This window comes from Pan paniscus, chromosome 9, assembly GCF_029289425.2.
Source record: "Pan paniscus chromosome 9, NHGRI_mPanPan1-v2.0_pri, whole genome shotgun sequence".
In the NCBI taxonomy this organism is placed as follows: domain Eukaryota; kingdom Metazoa; phylum Chordata; class Mammalia; order Primates; family Hominidae; genus Pan; species Pan paniscus.
The window spans coordinates 89,210,276-89,228,433 of NC_073258.2; the positions used below are offsets into that span (position 1 = coordinate 89,210,276).

At 39.7% G+C, this 18,158-nt stretch overlaps 1 protein-coding gene and 1 long non-coding RNA gene across 6 annotated transcripts in view; one reads left to right on the forward strand and one right to left on the reverse strand.

The window, feature by feature from the left end:
- The window catches only part of CTSC (cathepsin C), a 44,455-nt gene extending 41,693 nt beyond the window's left edge, over window positions 1-2,762 (reverse strand). The window contains exon 1 of one of the 4 annotated variants that reach the window (XM_003832987.5): window positions 2,156-2,607. In XM_003832987.5, the coding sequence (XP_003833035.2) occupies window positions 2,156-2,327 (172 nt within the window). In that variant the 5' untranslated portion in view covers window positions 2,328-2,607. Of the gene's footprint in view, window positions 1-2,155 lie in introns of all 4 variants that reach the window. The other 3 variants (XM_008958485.5, XM_008958487.7, XM_008958488.7) reach the window with 3 other exon arrangements.
- Window positions 2,262-18,158, forward strand: part of LOC117974993 (uncharacterized) — a 93,013-nt gene continuing 77,116 nt past the window's right edge. For both annotated transcript variants that reach the window (XR_008620235.2, XR_008620236.2), the window contains exon 1: window positions 2,262-2,389. This is a non-coding gene — a long non-coding RNA (uncharacterized LOC117974993). The remainder of the gene's footprint in view (window positions 2,390-18,158) is intronic.

Sequence of the window (18,158 nt, forward strand, 5' to 3'; positions counted from 1 at the left end):
TGAGGTCAGAACTTCAAGACTAGTTTGGGCAACATAGTGAGACCCTTTCTCTACAAAAATAATTTTTAAAAATTCGCTGGTTATGGTGGTGCATTGCCTGTAGTCCCAGCTATTTGAGTGGCTGAAGCTGAGGTGGAAGGATTGCTTGAGCCCAGGAGTTGGAGGCTGCAGTGAGCTATGATTGCACAACTGCATTCCAACCTGGGCAACACAGTGAGACCTTGTCTCAAAAAAGAGAGATATGCTATGCAGCCCAGCAGGCAGGGAGACCCCCAAAACTACAGTACCTTTCCAGAGCATCCCAACACTGAAGAAATTTTTCCACTGAACAAAAGGAGAAATGCGGAATGTTGAAAATTACAGGCTTCCAGAAACGGAGAAAAGGCAAAATACTAGTCAAAAGTGGGAAATGCAAGAATAAAAGGTATGACAACAAAAAGATAAATAAACAGACTATCAGATCCTAAGGAAGACAATGTGCTAAGCCCAGGAGAAGACACAAAATGATCTATTCGGAGAAGAAATGGGGTACCTTTCTCCTCAAAGGCTCTACAGTTTAGAACCTCATAATCTGAATCCTTCCAAAGTTTATTCAGCAAACTAGAGGTTTGTATCCTATAAAACCAATTAGTGCTGATAGGAATGATACGTTTAACCTTCATAGATGAGGGCTTAGACCTGTGGGTGCCTTTAATTACTGAATTAAGGCCAAAGGTAATTTTATAGGCAGAGCCTTCCTGAAAATGGTTCAGCTGTGTCCATCTGGAGAGTTCTGTATTTTAAAGTTTTTCCATGTTTGAGATTAATGCTCTGACATGGGAGATTGCATGTGACAGGGCAGTGCAAATCCTGATCTCTTTCTGCCCCAACCTTCAAACTTAAATTAAAAAAAAAAAAAAAAAAAAAAAAGGCCGGGCGTGGTGACTCCCGCCTGTAATCTCAGTACTTTGGGAGGCCGAGGCGGGCGGATCACGAGGTCAGGAGATGGAGACCATCCTGGCTAACACAGTGAAACCCGTCTCTACTAAAAATACAAAATATTAGCCGGGCGTGGTGGCATGTGCCTGTAATCCTAGCTACTCGGGAGATTGAGGCAGGAGAATCGCTTGAACCCGGGAGGCGGAGGTTGCAGTGAGCCGAGATCCCGCCACTGAACTACAGCCTGGGTGACAGAGCAAGACTCCATTCTCAAAAAAAAAAAAAAAAAAAAAGTTACAATGTTCAGGATTATGAAATGCTATACAGTCAGTTAAAAAGGTATTTCTTTAGTAACAAATGACTTAATCTTTGTTCTGTTGACAAGAAAATTATAGCTGATTTTTTACTGACTCTGCAGAAGTCACAGGCTGTAAGAGGGTTTGGGTAGACCACAGTGTGACTCTTCTAACTAGTGATTGTCTTTTTTCCACCCCACCCCCTTCACTAGGTTCTTTGTTCTAGGGGTAACCATGTTATCTGAAGGCATATGGAATATCTCCAGTACGTTCAAACACTAGGTATTTATTGAGAGCCTTCCATGAGCCAAACATTGTGCAGACTCTGGGCATTTCTAATTACTAGGTTCAGAGTTAAGTTTTCTTTGTTATTAATTTTTTAAAAAAATTTTACCTCCTTGCAATGCATGAAACAATGCAGAGTGGTACTAGCCGTTTTCTAGTACTCATCAACACACGCTCAAACCAAAATCGCTGGGCAGAAAGTCCCTTTCCCACCATCTAACAAAAAGAGAAAACTTCCTGCTAGATCCTCGAGAGTCTTTGAGCTCATCTATCTTCACTAGTACAATAGTAATAAAAAATAAAAATAAATTTTAAAAATAACGCTACCAGATCGGACTGGAGAACCAAACGATTGCAGTTCCCAAGTCTCTCTCAAAGCAAACAAAATTAAGCGGGAGGAATAAAAAAGTTCTTGATAAAAGTGTTGAGTCCCCAAGATAACCAAGAAAGTGTGGAGTTAGAAGTTCTCAGCAGATGAACTTTAACTTCGCGAGCCTGGCGGGGAAGAAGGTCCCCAAGGGTCCCCGAATCCAGTCAAGATGCTCTGGCCACCCACAAGCGTCTGCCTGGGGGGGAAGCGGTAGTTGGCGTGGCGCTGCGTTACGGGCTCAAGGGCAGAAAGGACGACCCAGAGGACTGCCGAGCCGGCGGCTTACCCATAACCGAGCAGTTGACATCGCGCTGGGAACCGCTGGAGCCCACCTGGAAGACCCAGGTGCCCAGCAGGTCAAGATAAGTGCAGTTGGCAGGTGTGTCGCAGCGCACGGCGCGGTCGCCGGAGAGAAGGAGCAGGAGGGCGGCGAGCAGCAAGGCGGGCCCAGCACCCATGCTGCAGGGAGCTGAGAGAAGAGGTGAAGAATTACCAGGAAGCCGAGCGCTGCGGGCTAGCGGTGAGTCCACCGCGAGGCGCGCGCCTTGAAATAGCTACGCCGGCCCGGAAACCCGGGGGCGGGGTCACTGAGCAGCAGGGGATTGGGGGTTGGGCGCCAGGCGCGTGCCCGTCTCTGAAGCGGGGACTTGGGAGGGCGCGCTGCCCCTCACTTGGCTGCAACTGGACCCAGAAGTAGGGAAGAGCCCAGGGACAGATTATTATTATTATTTTTTTTAATTTGCCGAGGGACGTTTCAAAATTTTGCACGGCCAGGGTGACAAAAAGAGGATTTAAGAGCCACAAGCGGTCCGCACATGACCCAGACTTCTTTCCTGTGCAGTAACGTAGGGAGAGAAGGAAAGGGTGTGGAGGGAATAAGGGAGTGGGTCAGGTGAAAGAGCGCGACAGAGGGAGAGATCTAGCAAGTGGAGTTCTGTTTTACTTGCTATTCTTCCCCTTTAGTCTTTTTTCTCAGGTCCAGTTGCCTCATAACCAACTTTTTGTTTTTTCCTCTGAAAAACTTCGCTAGCTAACATCAACTATTCCAGCTGTTTGAGAACTTATCTTCCTTCCGTTTTCCAGTTCTTCCTACTTTTTTATGTGCTTGATTTTGTTTTGTTTCCTGGTAAATGCTGTTTGCCTGTTTGCATTCAGCAGAATTCAGTTGTTGTGCAAACCTGCAGTTTTGGTGTATTAGCGTTGTGGGGGTTTTCCCTCTGGCACGCACACACATGGCGCTCTCAGAGATGATATTGCTCAACCCCTTTTATGTTACAGAGGAAAAGCAAGAGGCCCAGAGAGAGGAAGCGGCTTGCCCAGGGTGAGAAGGTTGAGGAAGGAAGCTAGCCAATGGGAGAAGGCTGGTCTTATGAACCGTTCTAGTGTGCCAGTCTGATCGCCAAAAATTATTAGGTAGCACTATTTCCAGGTGCCTCCTTGCTCAGTTTAAATATCACCTTTTTCCGTAAGAGCCTCCCGTTCTTTCCTGGCTTTTGTTGGTAATTGGGGCTCCTTTCTCCCACTGAGCCTACTAGGTGTCAGGCCCTGTGGACGCAGTGATGAACAAGACAGACCTGATGTGTCCCCGTTTTCTTTGGGATATGAATTTTTTGCCCCCTTTGCACTGGTCACAAATCAATATTCATATGTCCATTTTTTTTCCACCAGATTATAAACATTCAAAGAGAGCAGGTCCAAATTATTCACTTATATCTCCCTAGATTCTGGTTTATTCAGAAAGTGTCCTTGAGTGTTAAAATAAGTGTACTTAATATTCTTATCTTGGTTGCCAAGCTTGAAAGCCAGTTTCAATGAGGCAAAAGGAGTTGTCCTTGAAAGTTCAGAGGTGAAAATACTCTTCAATGGGGGCACAAATTTCAAAAGCCTGGGGCGGGGTTGGTGGGGGGGGGGTTGGGGAACACCTTGCTTTTAGGTTTTATATACCTTCTTAGAATTAAAAGCTGACATTGTATAATTAAGCTAACACACTATTTATTTAAAGATACCCTGACAGATTAAGCTTCCCTTCCTGAATCTCTGGGAAGGTGTGTTACTGATTGTTAAAACATTAAATTTGTATTAGGTCATCAATATTGAAGAGCCAGTTTAGGTGGAAATTTCTTTGATGAATGTAATCAAAGCAACACACTTAATTGTAAAGAAAGTTTAAAACAGTCTTTATTCAATGATTGAATAATAGAAAAAGATCTTGTGGACCTCTTAGTCTAATGGATTCATTTTAAAATTGGGAAATGGAGATTCAGAGAGTTAAATCACTTGCTGAATGTCATATTGCCACTTAGTAAGATTTAAGAATGAACCTCAGGCACATTGATTTTCAGTTTAGTTTATTTCTACTAATCTAATAATTCCCATACTGTTCTCTCTCAAAAATAACTACTAACTCTCCATTCCACACACACACACAAAATTGATTCTCAAACTGATCAGACCCCAAATCCTTTACTTTCTGAAATGAAATTAATGTATAAACTGCTTACACACTTAATAAAAAGAAATGTAATGCCAAATGTAATATAAAGAAGAAATCAGATATTTTAAATATATTTTTAGTATAATAAGTTATATCCCATCATGTAAAATGTTCAAGTATGACTGTGTTGGAAAACATAATGAGGCACTCAGATACTTGCTCTTCACACTTCTGTAACCACCCAATGGATTGACCTGGCCTGCTGCCTAGACAGAGCCAATTTATCAAGACAGGGGAATTGCAATGGAGGAAGAGTAATTCATACAGAGCCAGCTGTGGGGGAGACGGGAGTTTTATTATCACTCAAATCAGTCTCCCCGAGCATTCAGGGATCAGAGTTTTCAAAGATAATTTGGTGGGTAGGGGCTTGGGAAGTGGGGAGTGCTGATTGGTTAGGTTGGAGATGGAATCATAGGGGGTCTAAGTGAGTTTTTCTTGCTATCTTCTGTTCCTGGGTGGGATGGCAGATATGGTTGAGCCAGATTGCTGGTCTCAGTGGTGTCAGCTGATCTATGGAGTGCAGGGTCTGTAAAATATCTCAAGCACTGATCTTAGATTTTACAATAGAGATGTTATCCCCAGGAACAACTTGGAGGGCGGGAGGGTGCAGACTCTTGGAGCCAGAGGCCACATGACCCCTAAACTGTAATTTCTAATCTTGTAGCTAATTTGTTAGTCCTGCGAAGGCAGACTGGTCCCCAGGCAAGAAGGGGGTCTTTTTGGGAAAGGGCTATTATCAATTTTGTTTCAGAGTCAAACCATGAACTGAATTACTTCCCAAAGTTTGTTCCACCTATGCCCAGGAATGAAAAAGGACAGCTTAAAGATTAGAAGCAAGATGGAGTCGATTAGGTCTGATTTCTTTCACAGTTATAATTTTCGCAAAGGTGGTTTCACTTCTATGTAAAATTGTAGAATCGTGGTAAATGTGATAGGAACTTTTTTCTGAGAACACAAATGATTTCTGATGAGTTATAACTCAAATACCATATCAAATAATCACTCAAACACCATACCAAAGTTGTTGATGTTAGACAATTCTTGGTCAAATTCCCAGGAGAACAAAGTAGAATTTTCTGTTGAAGGTTTATCAAGAAGTTGCATTCCCAAAAATTCAGTATATGTTAAAATTATATAAAGCAAAAGTGAGCTTATGTGCAAAACATGGTCTGTCACTAGGCTCCCATCATTAAAAGCAGGTTTACAGAGAGGCAGCATTACTTAGCAGTGGTTCTCAAAGTGTAGCCTAGGACCAGGGACATCAGCATCTGTCTTAGTCTGTTTTCTGTTGCTAGAACTGTACCTGAGACTCGGTAATTTAAAACAAAGAACATTATTTTTCATAGTTCTAGAGACAGGTAAGTCCAAGGTCAAGAGGCCCTATCGAAGGGGGCCCTTCTTGCTGGTTGAGACTCTTTGCAGAATCCCAAGGTAGTACAGGGTATCACATGGCAAAGGGGGTCATGAGAGATGGCCAAACTAGTGCTTATTACAGACCCACCCTCATGATAACTAATCCTTGATAACTCCATAATCCATTAATCTATTAACCCCTGATAGATTCATCCATTCATGAGGGCACTGCCAATCACTTCTCAAAGGTCCCACCTCTCAACACATGACTTTTGGGGGACAACCTATATTCAAACCACAGCATTCTGTCCCTGGCCCCCAGAATTCATGGCCTTCTCACAATTCAAAATACAGTCATTCCATCCTAGTAGTCCCAAAAGACTTAATTTGTTCCAGCACCAACTCAAAAGTCTAATGTTTCATCTGTGAGTTTGTGAAATCAAAACAAGTTATCTACTTCCTAGATACAATGGTGGGACAGGTATAAGGTATGCACTCCCTTTCCAAAAGAGACAAACAGGCCAGAAGAAAGAAGTAACAGGCCCAAGCAAGTCAAAAACTCAGCAGAGAAGACTTAAATTTTAAGGCTGGAGAATAATCTTTCTTGATTCCATGTACAGCATCTTGTGCACATTGGGGGATGGGGTATTTCAGGAGGCCTCAAGGCACCCTGGTGCCCTCAACTTTCCCAGGCAGGTATTGCATGCTGCTGGTGGCTCTACTGCTCTGGGGTCTTGGTGGCAGTCTGGCTCTTACAGCTGCATTAGGCATTGCCCTTAGGGGGGCTCTATGCAACAGCCCCAGTTCCACTGTTCCACTTCGTATTGCCCTAGTGGAAGCTCTCCGCAGTAGCTCTACCCTCAGACAGTCCAACACATTCTTCAAAATCTAGGTGGAGGCTGCCAGGCCTCCACAGCTCTTGCATTCTATGCACCTGCAGAATTAGTACCACATGGATACTGCCATGGTTTACCACTTGTACATCCTAGAGCTGCAGGTTAATCTGCACCTGTGGCTGCCTGAACCACAGCTGGGGGCGCTGAGGAGCAGTGTGCTGGAACGCAGGGAGTAGAGACCCAAAGCAGCCCTGGGCAGCAGTCCATCCCCCGGAATTATTCTGCCCTCTTAGAGCTCAGGGCCTATGAGGAAGGGGCAGCCTCAAAGATCCCAGAAATGCCTCTGGGGTTTTTAATTTCATTGTCATGGATAGCCTTTGGCTTCATTCTATCCATGGTGACCTCTTTAGCAATCTCTTGACCATACCCAAACACCCCTTTCACTCTTAAGGTGGCCAGCCTTCAAATTTTCTAATTTTTTTCTATTCTGTTTTTTCTTATATCTTACTATAAGTAGTTAAAAGAAGCCATTTAGTAGCCTAAATACTTTGCTGCTTAGATATTCCTTCCACCAGATATCCTAGCTTATCACTGTTAAGTTCTGCATTTCATAAAGTCCTAGGACATGGACACAATTTAGCCAAGGTCTTAGCCAGTTTATAGAAGCAATGGTATTTACTCCAGTTTCCAATACCTTGTTCCTCATTTCCATCCAGGACCTCATTGGAATGGTCTTTTCTATTCATATTTCTATCAGCATTCTGATCATGACCACTTAAATGATCTCTAAGGAGTTTCAGACTTTCTCTAGCTTTTTGTTTTACTAAACCCTCACCAGAATCACCCTTAATGCTCCATTCACAGTGATACAAGCTTTTTCTAGCGTGCTCATCCAAATTCTTCCAGACTGTTCATTACCCAGTTTCAAAGCCATGTTTATATTTTCAGGTATTCACTATTAGCAACAGCCCTACTCCTTTGTACCAATTTTCTGTGTTAGTTGATTTTCTGTTGTTATAACTGAATAACTAAGACTGGGTAATTATAAAGAAAAGACTTTTACTTCTTACAGTTCTGGAGGCTAGGAAGTTCATGGTCAGGGGGCCACAACTGGTGAGGGTCTCCTTGCTGGTGGCGACTCTCCAGAGTCTAGAGGTGGTGCAAGCCATCACACGGTGAGGAAGCTCACGAGAAATGGAGAAACTGGCTTTTATAACACATTCACTTTCATGATAACTAACTCACTTCCTTAATAGCCCATAATCCATTAATCTATGATTGGATTAATCCATTAATTGAAGGCAGAGCTCTTATGACCCAATCACCTCTGAAAGGCCCCACCTCTCAACACTGTTGCATTAGTAACCAAATTTCTAACACATGAATTTAACACATAAATTTTAGTGGACAGCTATATTCAAACCACAGTAGCATGCCCTTGGAATTTGTTAGAAATGCAAATTCCTGAGTCCCATATCTACCAAATAAGAAAATGTATGGGTAAATCCCAGCAATTTGTGTTTTAACAATTACCTTTGAGAGGATCCTGATATAAACTAAAATTTGAGAATCACTGGCTTACATATTAATGGCAAGGACTCCAGCCAGACTATCTCTATTTGAAGTCTGGTTCTGACACTCAGCAGCTGTTTAATTTTGAGAAAGTTATTTTACTTCTTTTTGTGCCTTGGTTTTCTCACCTGTAAAATGTTTGGAATTATATTCCCAATGACTACTACCTCACCTGGCTTCGAGAAGACTAAATAAGATAATACAGATCTCTGTGGAGATCTGACTACATACATGTATTACTGTGTGTATTTCTATTGGAATATTTTCCTTATTAATTAGACAGTAGATTCCAAATCTAGTTCAATGTAATCCTAGCAATCTGAATAACTCCTAGCACAAAATAAATGTTCAAATATTTGTTGAATAAATGAACATTATGATTGATATAAATTTGTCTATAATTCATAATATTTGGCAAAGAGCAGTATGATTTCTATGTTCTCTGCCTCATGAATAAATTGGAAAAACTATGCTAGAATACATATCAAAACTAAGAAAGATCTTAGAGGAAGAATTTGATATATTAATATTCTACTATGTTGTTTGCTATTGTATATACCTCTGTAATTAGTAGTAATGATAATGATCATAATAATTTTATTTACTACTTTACATTTTACCAAAATAACAAACATACATTAATGTTATCCCATTTAATCATCTCACAATTGTATGAAGAAAGTATTACCTGATTTCTATTTTATCTCTGATCAAACTGAGGCTCAAATAATCTATTAGAGAGCAATGCCTGTGAAAGAAAAAGGAGGGAAGGAACAGGAATAAGAAGAGAAACTCTCAGATGACAAGGTAGTTCTCTGACACCTGCTAAAGAAGGAAGGAAAGAGGACTGGGGCAAAAAAGACTTAGAGATACACCTCTGAGATAGCCTCGGCCAGCCTAGCAGGGAACTCTGGTGCAAAGACTGCCCATAAGGGAGCTTGGCTTAAGCCCAAATGGTCAGGCTTGATACCTGTGCTGCACTTAGCAGTTGGCCTTGATTGAAAAGCTGAGGTGAATCCTGAAGTCGTGATGGCTGGAAGCTGTCAGCAAAGGACACCCCTATGACAGGTGCTCTCTGGAAGAGAAATGGGAGCAGAGTGCCACCATGGCAGCCACAGTGGGGAAACTTCTGTTTGAAATTTTGGGTTGATTCAAACCATAAAAAGGAGGCTGGACTGTTTGTTCAGGCCTTATGATGTCCTGGGTACTGTACTGTTTCTGTCCTCCTGATCTTCTAGGCAGATGTCAAAACTCTCTCTCCTATGACCCCATGCTCCTGCATTCTTAATTGATTATAATTATCTGAGTGAATGACTGTCTTTTCCATAAGGCTCCATGCTCCTTGACAGCAGGAATATATTATTTTCATACATCAAGGTTCATCACAGAACCTGGTCAATGTTTATTCATTTATTCACTCAATAAAATGTGTAAAAGAAAGGAAAAAAGATACGAAGCTAAGCAGGAAGGAAGGCAGAAGGAGAGAATAATGAAATTTCTGTGCAAGAAAACTCAGCTAATTAGGCCTTACTATCATGGTGGATGAAAAGAAATAACAGGTTTGCTTTGGTAATGCTGCCCAGCTTGGTTGATTGCACAATACCAATGTTTCTCAAAGTTTTGCTCTCAGGACTCCTTTGCATTCTTAAACGATATACAGAACCCAAAGAGCTTTTGCTTATATGGTCAATATCTGATAACATTTACCCTATTCGAAATGAAACGTAAAAAAATAGAATATTGACTTATTCATTTAACAATAAAAAATGAAAGTAACACTCTTGAAGATATAGCTGTAGTTCCAAAACAAACAAACAAAAATTAATGGGAAGAGCAACATTATCTTATAGATTTGCAAAATCTTTAATATCTGGCTTAATGAAAGAGTGCTATCTTATCTACTTCTGCATTCCACCTATTGAAGTATGTTGCTTTAGTTGAAGAATATGAAAAAACCAGCATTATACAGATATATAATTGAAAATGAGGAACGTAGAGAACTCCTGCAAGGATCCCCATAGGTCCTTGGAGCACACTCTGAAAACCTCTTCACTGTAATAATTTTCCACTCTGAGATCTCTCACTGACAGCTATCTCAAAAATATGTGCCCTTTGTCATAAGGCAAAGAGGGATGGGCAGAGAGTGTGGTTGGATGACTACGACACAACTGCAAGAATGGAGAAACCACAGAAAGCATAGCCCTTACAAATTGTGGCTCACTAGTGTTACTTTTGTATATCAGGCATCTGAATATTCTAGGTTTATTCAGTTAAGATATGTAAAAAATAATAGGGGAACATTTTTTAATGTGATGGAATAAGAGTTTATAACATTAGAAAAATAATCATTATGCTTTGTATTTGAATAGCTTATTATCAGCTGCATAGTACATTCACATTTTATGTCAACCTGAGAGTCATCTTCCAGATATTATTACTCCCATTTTACAAATAAGGAAACTGAGACTCGGAAGTGATAAGTGACTTTTTAATAAAAATACAACTGGTGAATAGAAAGCTGATAATCAACAAGACTTCTGGCTTTAAGTCCAATTGTTAGAGTGGAGTTAAGAGAATGAGATTTTGTCTAATTACTGATGCAGACAAATATGAAATCAAGAAAAACAAAGATTTTACAAATGAACTATCCACATGATGCATGTTGAGTCACCTGTGGAACTGTGAATTACTGAGATAGTTTCTACTGTGTGATCCCATTCTCACTTCACTATTTCTGTTAAATAAACCAAGTTTTTGAAACGAAAATTTTCAGAAGCATTATTGTTTGCTAATAGATGAGGAGTATCCCATAGACCACACTAGCAAGAGCAACGCTGAAGAGACAAGGACAAAATTCATGAATGTGTCCACTTTGCTCTGTTTCCACCAATACCACTCAGGTCCAATATGCCATAATTTCTTGCTGGACTATAGCAATTACTTTCTAATTTCATTTTCTTTTCATTGAGTTTAATGCACAAGCCAGGAACCTAAGCGCCTTCCTTGGCTCTTCCCTTTCCTGTCTCCCACCCCGTATCTGATCAGTGAGTCCGACTGAGTCTACCGTCACCACTTTGCTTTTTTTAATTTAAATGTGAATCATTAATTCCCTTGCTTAATACTCCTCAGTAGGCTACCTTTTTATCATGTTTGAATAAAATCCCACAAGACCCTGCATCATTGGCCCCATCTATCCCTTTGATCCTCTAGTTGTTCACTCTCCCAGGAACCTGCTTTCTCTTTGATCCTCAAATCCTCTAGACTTCCCTCTTCATTACCTTTTCACTTTGTTATTTTTCTCTGCCTGAAATAATTCACATCATTTTTCAAAAAACTGCTCATTCTCACTGTTCGTGAAATTCTCACTGATAAATATTTTACCTTCTCAGAAAGACCTCCACTAACCATAATATCTATGGTGGCCTTTTCCAGCTATTCACTTTTATCACTGTCAACTGAAAAATGAGAAAGTTAATACAGAAAAGAGAGCTTTGTTTCTTATAAAGGGTTGCAGCCTGCAGGGTGGCCATTCTGACAGGCCACGAAGTGTAGCCTCTGGCCAGAAGCCAGAAACAGATATTTTGAGAGTGAAACGAATAAGACAGGGATTTATACTGAATGAGGTGGACAAATATACATATTCAATAAGCTATAGGAGGAGTCATGAATATTCATGAAAGGAGAAATACGTGCATGTGCAATTTTGCTCCATGCCTCTCTGTGGGACCCATGTGCAAAAAATGCGGCATTAGCACCATCTGAGGGTGGAGTTTTTAGCCTTCTCATATCAAAAGGTGAAGCAGAGGACGCAAAAACCCTCACTACTCATCTTCCTGTAGACTTCCAGAACCACTCCATGGTCGGTGGTCTCTCATCAGGAAGGAATGATGGTTGGCTGTCTTGTTGAAACAGCAAAAAGAAGGGGCAGCATCAGGCATTGGTTGATACTACTGATGGAGCAAGTACTTCCAAAGGGCTGGTTTCTGTTTAACTCAGGGTTGTCCAATCTTTTGGCTTCACTGGGCCACATTGGGAGAAAAATTGTCTTTGGCTATGCATGAAATACACTAACACTGGCCGGGCGCGGTGGCTCATGCCTGTAATCCCAGCACTTTGGGAGGCCGAGGCGAGCGGATCACGAGGTCAGGAGATGGAGACCATCCTGCCTAACATGGTGAAACCCTGTCTCTACTAAAAAATACAAAAAATTAGCTGGGTGTGGTGGTGGGCGCCTGTAGTCCCAGCTACTTGGGAGGCTGAGGCAGGAGAATGGCGTGAACCTGGGAGGTGGAGCTTGCAGTAAGCCGAGATCATGCCACTGCATTCCAGCCTGGGCGACAAAGCAAGACTCCGCCTCAAAAAAAAAAAAAAAGAAATACACTAACACTAACAACGGCTGATAAAGAAAGAAAGAAAGAAAGAGAACGAAAGAAAGAAAGAGAAAGAAAGAAAGAGAAAGATACACACAAAACTTAAATCTCATAATGTTTTAAGAAAGTTTACAAATTTGTGTTGGGCCGTATTCGAAGCCGTCCTGTGCTGCATGTGGCCCATGGGCTGTGAGTTGGACAAGCTTGCTTTAACCCTTAGGAAAGAAAGTTTAATGGTGGTTAGGAAGCAAGGGGGCTTAACGAGGCATGTCCAACTTCCCATCCCACTGTGGCTGGTAACTCAGTTTTCAAGGTTTCTCTGGGATACCCTTGGCCAAGAAAGTGTCCATTCAGTCTGTTGAGGAGCTTAAGTTTCATTTTTATTTTTCATCACGCTATTTATTTCCAGGTAATACTTAAAATTGCCTGTAATTGTTGGAATTTCTTGTGTATTATGTATCTGCTTCACTGGAATATAAACTCTATGCAGCTTGAGCCTTGTCTGTCTTATTCACTACTATATCCCTAGCACATAATAGGTGCTCAATAATATTTATTTAATGTTGATGGAAACTACTTACTCTCCAGGTTTAACTTTAACAACAACAACAACAACAAAAGAGTCAGGTTTATTGGGAGCAAATTTTCCTTTGCCAAGTATTTGTGTCAATAGATGATAAATTTTATATTTCTTCTTTTTTTTTTTTGAAACAGTCTCGCTCTTTCACCCAGGCTGGAGTGCAGTAGTGTGATCTCAGTTGTAGCGTCTGCCTCCCGGATTCAAGCCATTCTCCTGCCTCAGCCTCCTGGGTAGCTGGAACTACAGGCACCCGCCACCATGCCTGGCTAATTTTTGTATTTTTAGTAGAGATGGGGTTTTGCTGTGTTGACCAGGCTGGTCTCAAACTCCTGACCTCAAGTGATCCGCCCACCTCGGCCACCCAAAGTGCTGGGATTACAGGCGTGAGGCACCGTGCCGAGCCAAGTTATATTTCTTACCTCATACTGTTCACCTTTGGAGATATTCATCTAGCACAAGGACTTCATTTTCAGAGATATTTATCCAGCCCAAGGGATCTGGTGAGCCCCAGCAGCATCAGGGATGTTACATCAACATGCTAGTGTGGATTAGTTTGGAAGCTGTAAAAGTTGACCCTGGATGACTTTACATATATTTAGCTTGCTAACTTCAATTCAAGTTATAAACATGCGTTGGGCAATAGGATGTTAAACCCTACGTCAAAGGGTTTATGTTCACAGTTTTGCAGTGTGACTTGACTCCTCTTCTCCTTATAGGCTATTGCTTAGAGGGAAACATGAAGGCAAACAAGGCCAATTTTAAACAAGCAAAACTGTAGAGAGTCTTGGCATGAAGAGAGCAAAGCCAGGCCAGCAGCTGGTCTAAGGATGGCAGGTTTAAAGGTCAGAACTATCAGTTTCTCCCAGTTGAGAGATTTCATTTCTTTTCCAAGAATCAGATAACTTACCCAAGTAATGACAGGGGGATATTTAAAATATTGTATTTGCATAATCAGTTGCAGAAATCAGGCTCATTAATACATGACTTTTCCACTTTATTTTTTATTTTTATTAGAGACAGTCTCATTCTGTTGCCTAGGTTGGAGTGCAGTGGCATAGTCCACTGCAGCCTCCAGCTCTTGGCCTCAAGCAATCCTCCCACCTCAGCCTCTCAAAACACGGGGATTATAAGTGTAAACTGTTGCAACTGGCTTCTCCTTTCACTTTAAACACAACGCCCTTCAGACGGATAGCTAGCTAGCTAACTAGCTAGATATAAAAATAGGAAGAACGTGAATAAATAACTTTGCTGCAGATACGAAAGACTAAGGTAACAGAACTCTGAAGAATAAAAGACCTCATTTTCATTGGTGCCTACTCCTTTCTTGTCTTTGTTTCTTCTACTTAACTATATTTATATTTATATTGTATGATGGAGACATAAAATTCTCTAAATTTTACTTAACATTACACCAAGTGCCTTTTGCCATTGTGCTGTAATTGTCATTGTTCTTTTCCTTAACTTTCCTTTCCCCCCTTTCTCTTGCCATACACACCCTGACAAGCAAGGTAACGTATGTTCACTCCCTGGTGTGTATCCTTCCCTCTTTTATTAAACTTACTTAGCCATTTACAAATATGCGTAAGAAGTAGGGGACATATTACTTAAGGGCACAGATTCTGGAACCAGAATGCATGGTTTGAATCTTGGCACTGACCCTACCTGTGTGACTTTAGGAAACTTACTTATCTTCTGTGACTTGGTTTCCCCATCTGTAAAACCAAGATAATAAGAGTACTTATCTCATAGGGTTATAATGAAGTTTTAAATAAATTATTATGTGAAATGCTTAGAACAATAGTGTCATAGAATAAGCACTGTAAAGGTGCTATTATTATTATTTTGATGCATCTATGTATGGATTTTTGTGGCTTTTTATTTTCATGAAAAGGGAACATACTATATACATTTCTTCTCAACCAAATTTTCTTTCTTTCATTAATTCTCCTTAACCTCATTTCATTCTTAACAAAATTCTTCCATTCTTAAAAATACATTACAGGTATCTCTTGACATCAAGAAATTGAATTCATTTATAGAAAATAGCTGAATGGGATTTAAGGTCTGTAACACATCTATTTAACTGTTTTCTTATCAATGGACATTTGGATTATTTCCAGGTATTTCAGCATTATCATTTTTTTGCCAATGCAAACAATGTTGCAATTAAAATTTTTGAACATATATCCTTTCTACAGATACTTTTATTTCTATAGGAATGTGATGAGAACTAATTGCTAGATCAATGGACATTGCTGGATTAAATGTCCAGAACAGACTTAGCTAATCACATTTCCACCAGGAATGTCAGTCCTTTCACGTCCCACCTGGCCCTTTCCTCAAACACTTCCATTCTCTTCTGAGTTGCTTTAAACATTTTTTTAATTTAAATATTTCGAGTTGTTGAAATATTTCAAATAATTGTTTTTTAATTTTAATATCGTCTCTCTGAAACACCTAAAACCTAGTTTTCTATATGGTGTGATATATAAGTTAAGTTGTCTTTTCATCTAGTCAGTGTTACCAGAACCATTTAATAAATAAATATCATTTTCCAGCTGAGCACGGTGGCTCATGCCTGTAATCCCAGCACTTTGGGAGGCTGAGGTGGGCGGATCACGAGGTCAGCAGATCGAGACCATCTTGGCTAACATGGTGAAACCCCGTCTCTACTAAAAATACAAAAAATTAGCCAGGCGTGGTGGCGGGCGCCTGTAGTCCCAGCTACTCGGGAGGCTGAGGCAGGAGGATGGTGTGAACCCAGGAAGCGGAGCTTGCAGTGGGCCGAGATTGCACCACTGCACTCCAGCCTGGGTGGGGGACAGGGCAAGACTCCGTCTCTAAATAAATAAATAAATAATAAAAAATAAATAAACAAATATTATTTTCCCTCTAAATTTCAATAACAAATTCTGGAGTATTTTGCTGTTTTGTTTCAGTAATTAGCTTTAAAGCAAGTTCTGTCACTATTCTTTTTTATATATTTCTCAGCTTTTCTCTGGCATTTTTTCCCCTCCCTGTAAATTTTAGAATCACAGTTTTTGTTTCAAGATTTTTTATTACTTACAAAATTGTATATTTTTATTTAATGAAGCATTTGATGGATCTAAATTTGGATAGAATTTTTTTAAAAAAAATCTCATCTACCCTGATATTTTGTTTATTTTTAATTTATTAATTTCATCTTTTATTAGTTCTAATTTTTTCTTCCTACTTTGTCTCAGTTTGTTTTTTCTATTCTAATTTATTAACATAGTACTTAGTACCTCATTTTCAATCTTTTCCTTAAATAATAAAGACACATTAGGCTCTAAGTTTTCTTCTAAGACAAACTTGCATCCCGCAAGTTATAAAGTGCTTCTTTTCCTTTGTATTAAAAAGTTTATAATTTAGGTTTGATTTCTACCTTGTTCTATAGGTTATTAAGGAGTCAGTTTCTTATTATAACAAGTTCAATTTTTATTATAATTTATTTTCTTATTTTAGTAGTTAGTTTGGAGAATGTGGCCTATAAAATGTCAATATTTAAGATTTTATTAATGCTTTCTTTGTGGCGAATTTTATGAAATGAACATATAAAAAATTATATTTTACTGCTCAACAGGCCTGTGATATACACTCAATATGATTGTATTAAATATCTTTATGAACTTGCTTTTTTTTCTTTTGTCTATTACAACTTTCAATTCTGAAAGAGTAATTGAAATCTTTCAATGTAACTTCACTCTAATTTTTCAGTTATTTTAATTATTTGTTCTTAATAGATTTAGTTGTTATGCTATTTGGTACACATCCATATATGTACATTATATCTTGTTTGTAACTTATACTTTTTGCCTATTCATAAGTGTTGCACTATAGCCCTCTCCTCTGGAAATTCTGCCTAAGCCTTCAGCCACAAATGTTCTCTCAAACACTTGTCAGCTTGCCGGTGCTGGGTTTTATCTCATTCTAGCATCTAGTTAAGATTGAATTTACAAGGAGAGAATTCCAGGAATGCAAATTCATACTGTTATTAGGTGGCTTATGTTTTTAATTTCTAATTTTTTTTTCGTTTTTTGACTTCTATAATGTTAATAGGCCTTCTCACTGATGCAGGGTACAAATTACTGACAACAGTATTATTAATAAACTAGAAGGAACAAAGAAATTAAGTTAAAGGTGAGTGCTTGGAGAGAGGCTGCAGGTATGGGTATAATTCATTTTTTTGTTTGTTTGTTTTTTTGAGATGGAGTCTCGCTCTGTCACCCAGGCTGGAGTGCGGTGGCACGATCTCGGCTCACTGCAACTTCCACCTCCCAGATTCAAGTGATTCTTCTGCCTCAGCCTCCCGAGTAGCTGGGATTACAGGCACACGCCACAATGCTCAGCTAATTTTTGTATTTTTAGTAGAGATGTTTCACTACGTTGGTCAGGCTGGTCTTGAACTCCTGACCTTGTGATCCCCCTGCCTCGGCCTCCCAAAGTGCTGGAATTACAGGCGTGAGCCACCATGCCCAACCTCATTTTTATAATAACAGTTACTGTTTATTAAGTGTCTATTATCTATAGACAATTTGTACATATTCACACTGTCTAATCCTTACAGGTGCACTATAAGGCAGGCATTATTTACTTCGTTTTGGAAATGAAAAAGTGTTACAAACAAAGAGATTAAGCATCTCAATAAACATGCAGTTAATAAGTAGCAAAACTAGAAAGCTTGGTTGATTTTCAATTTATGAAAAGTTAGATACTTATTTCTTCCCAGTGTACCACACTGCCTTACTTGTATACAGACTAAAAAGATATTCTGGTTATACTGAATAAATGGTCATCCATATATAATATAATAAATATAATACTTTTTAAATCTTAAAAACTGTATTTATTCAATAAATATCTATTCAACATGGAGTACCTACTGGTAAGTGTTGCAGCTACTAAGCAAGAGGAAATGACAGGAGAGTAGATATTTTTGGAAAAAAGTTCATTCAAATGGGGATATGTATTTGAAGCACCTGTGGGATATAATAATGGAGTTGTCTAGTAAAAGGCTGGGAATATTGATGTGGGACTCGGGAATGGTCATTCACTCTTGCAAT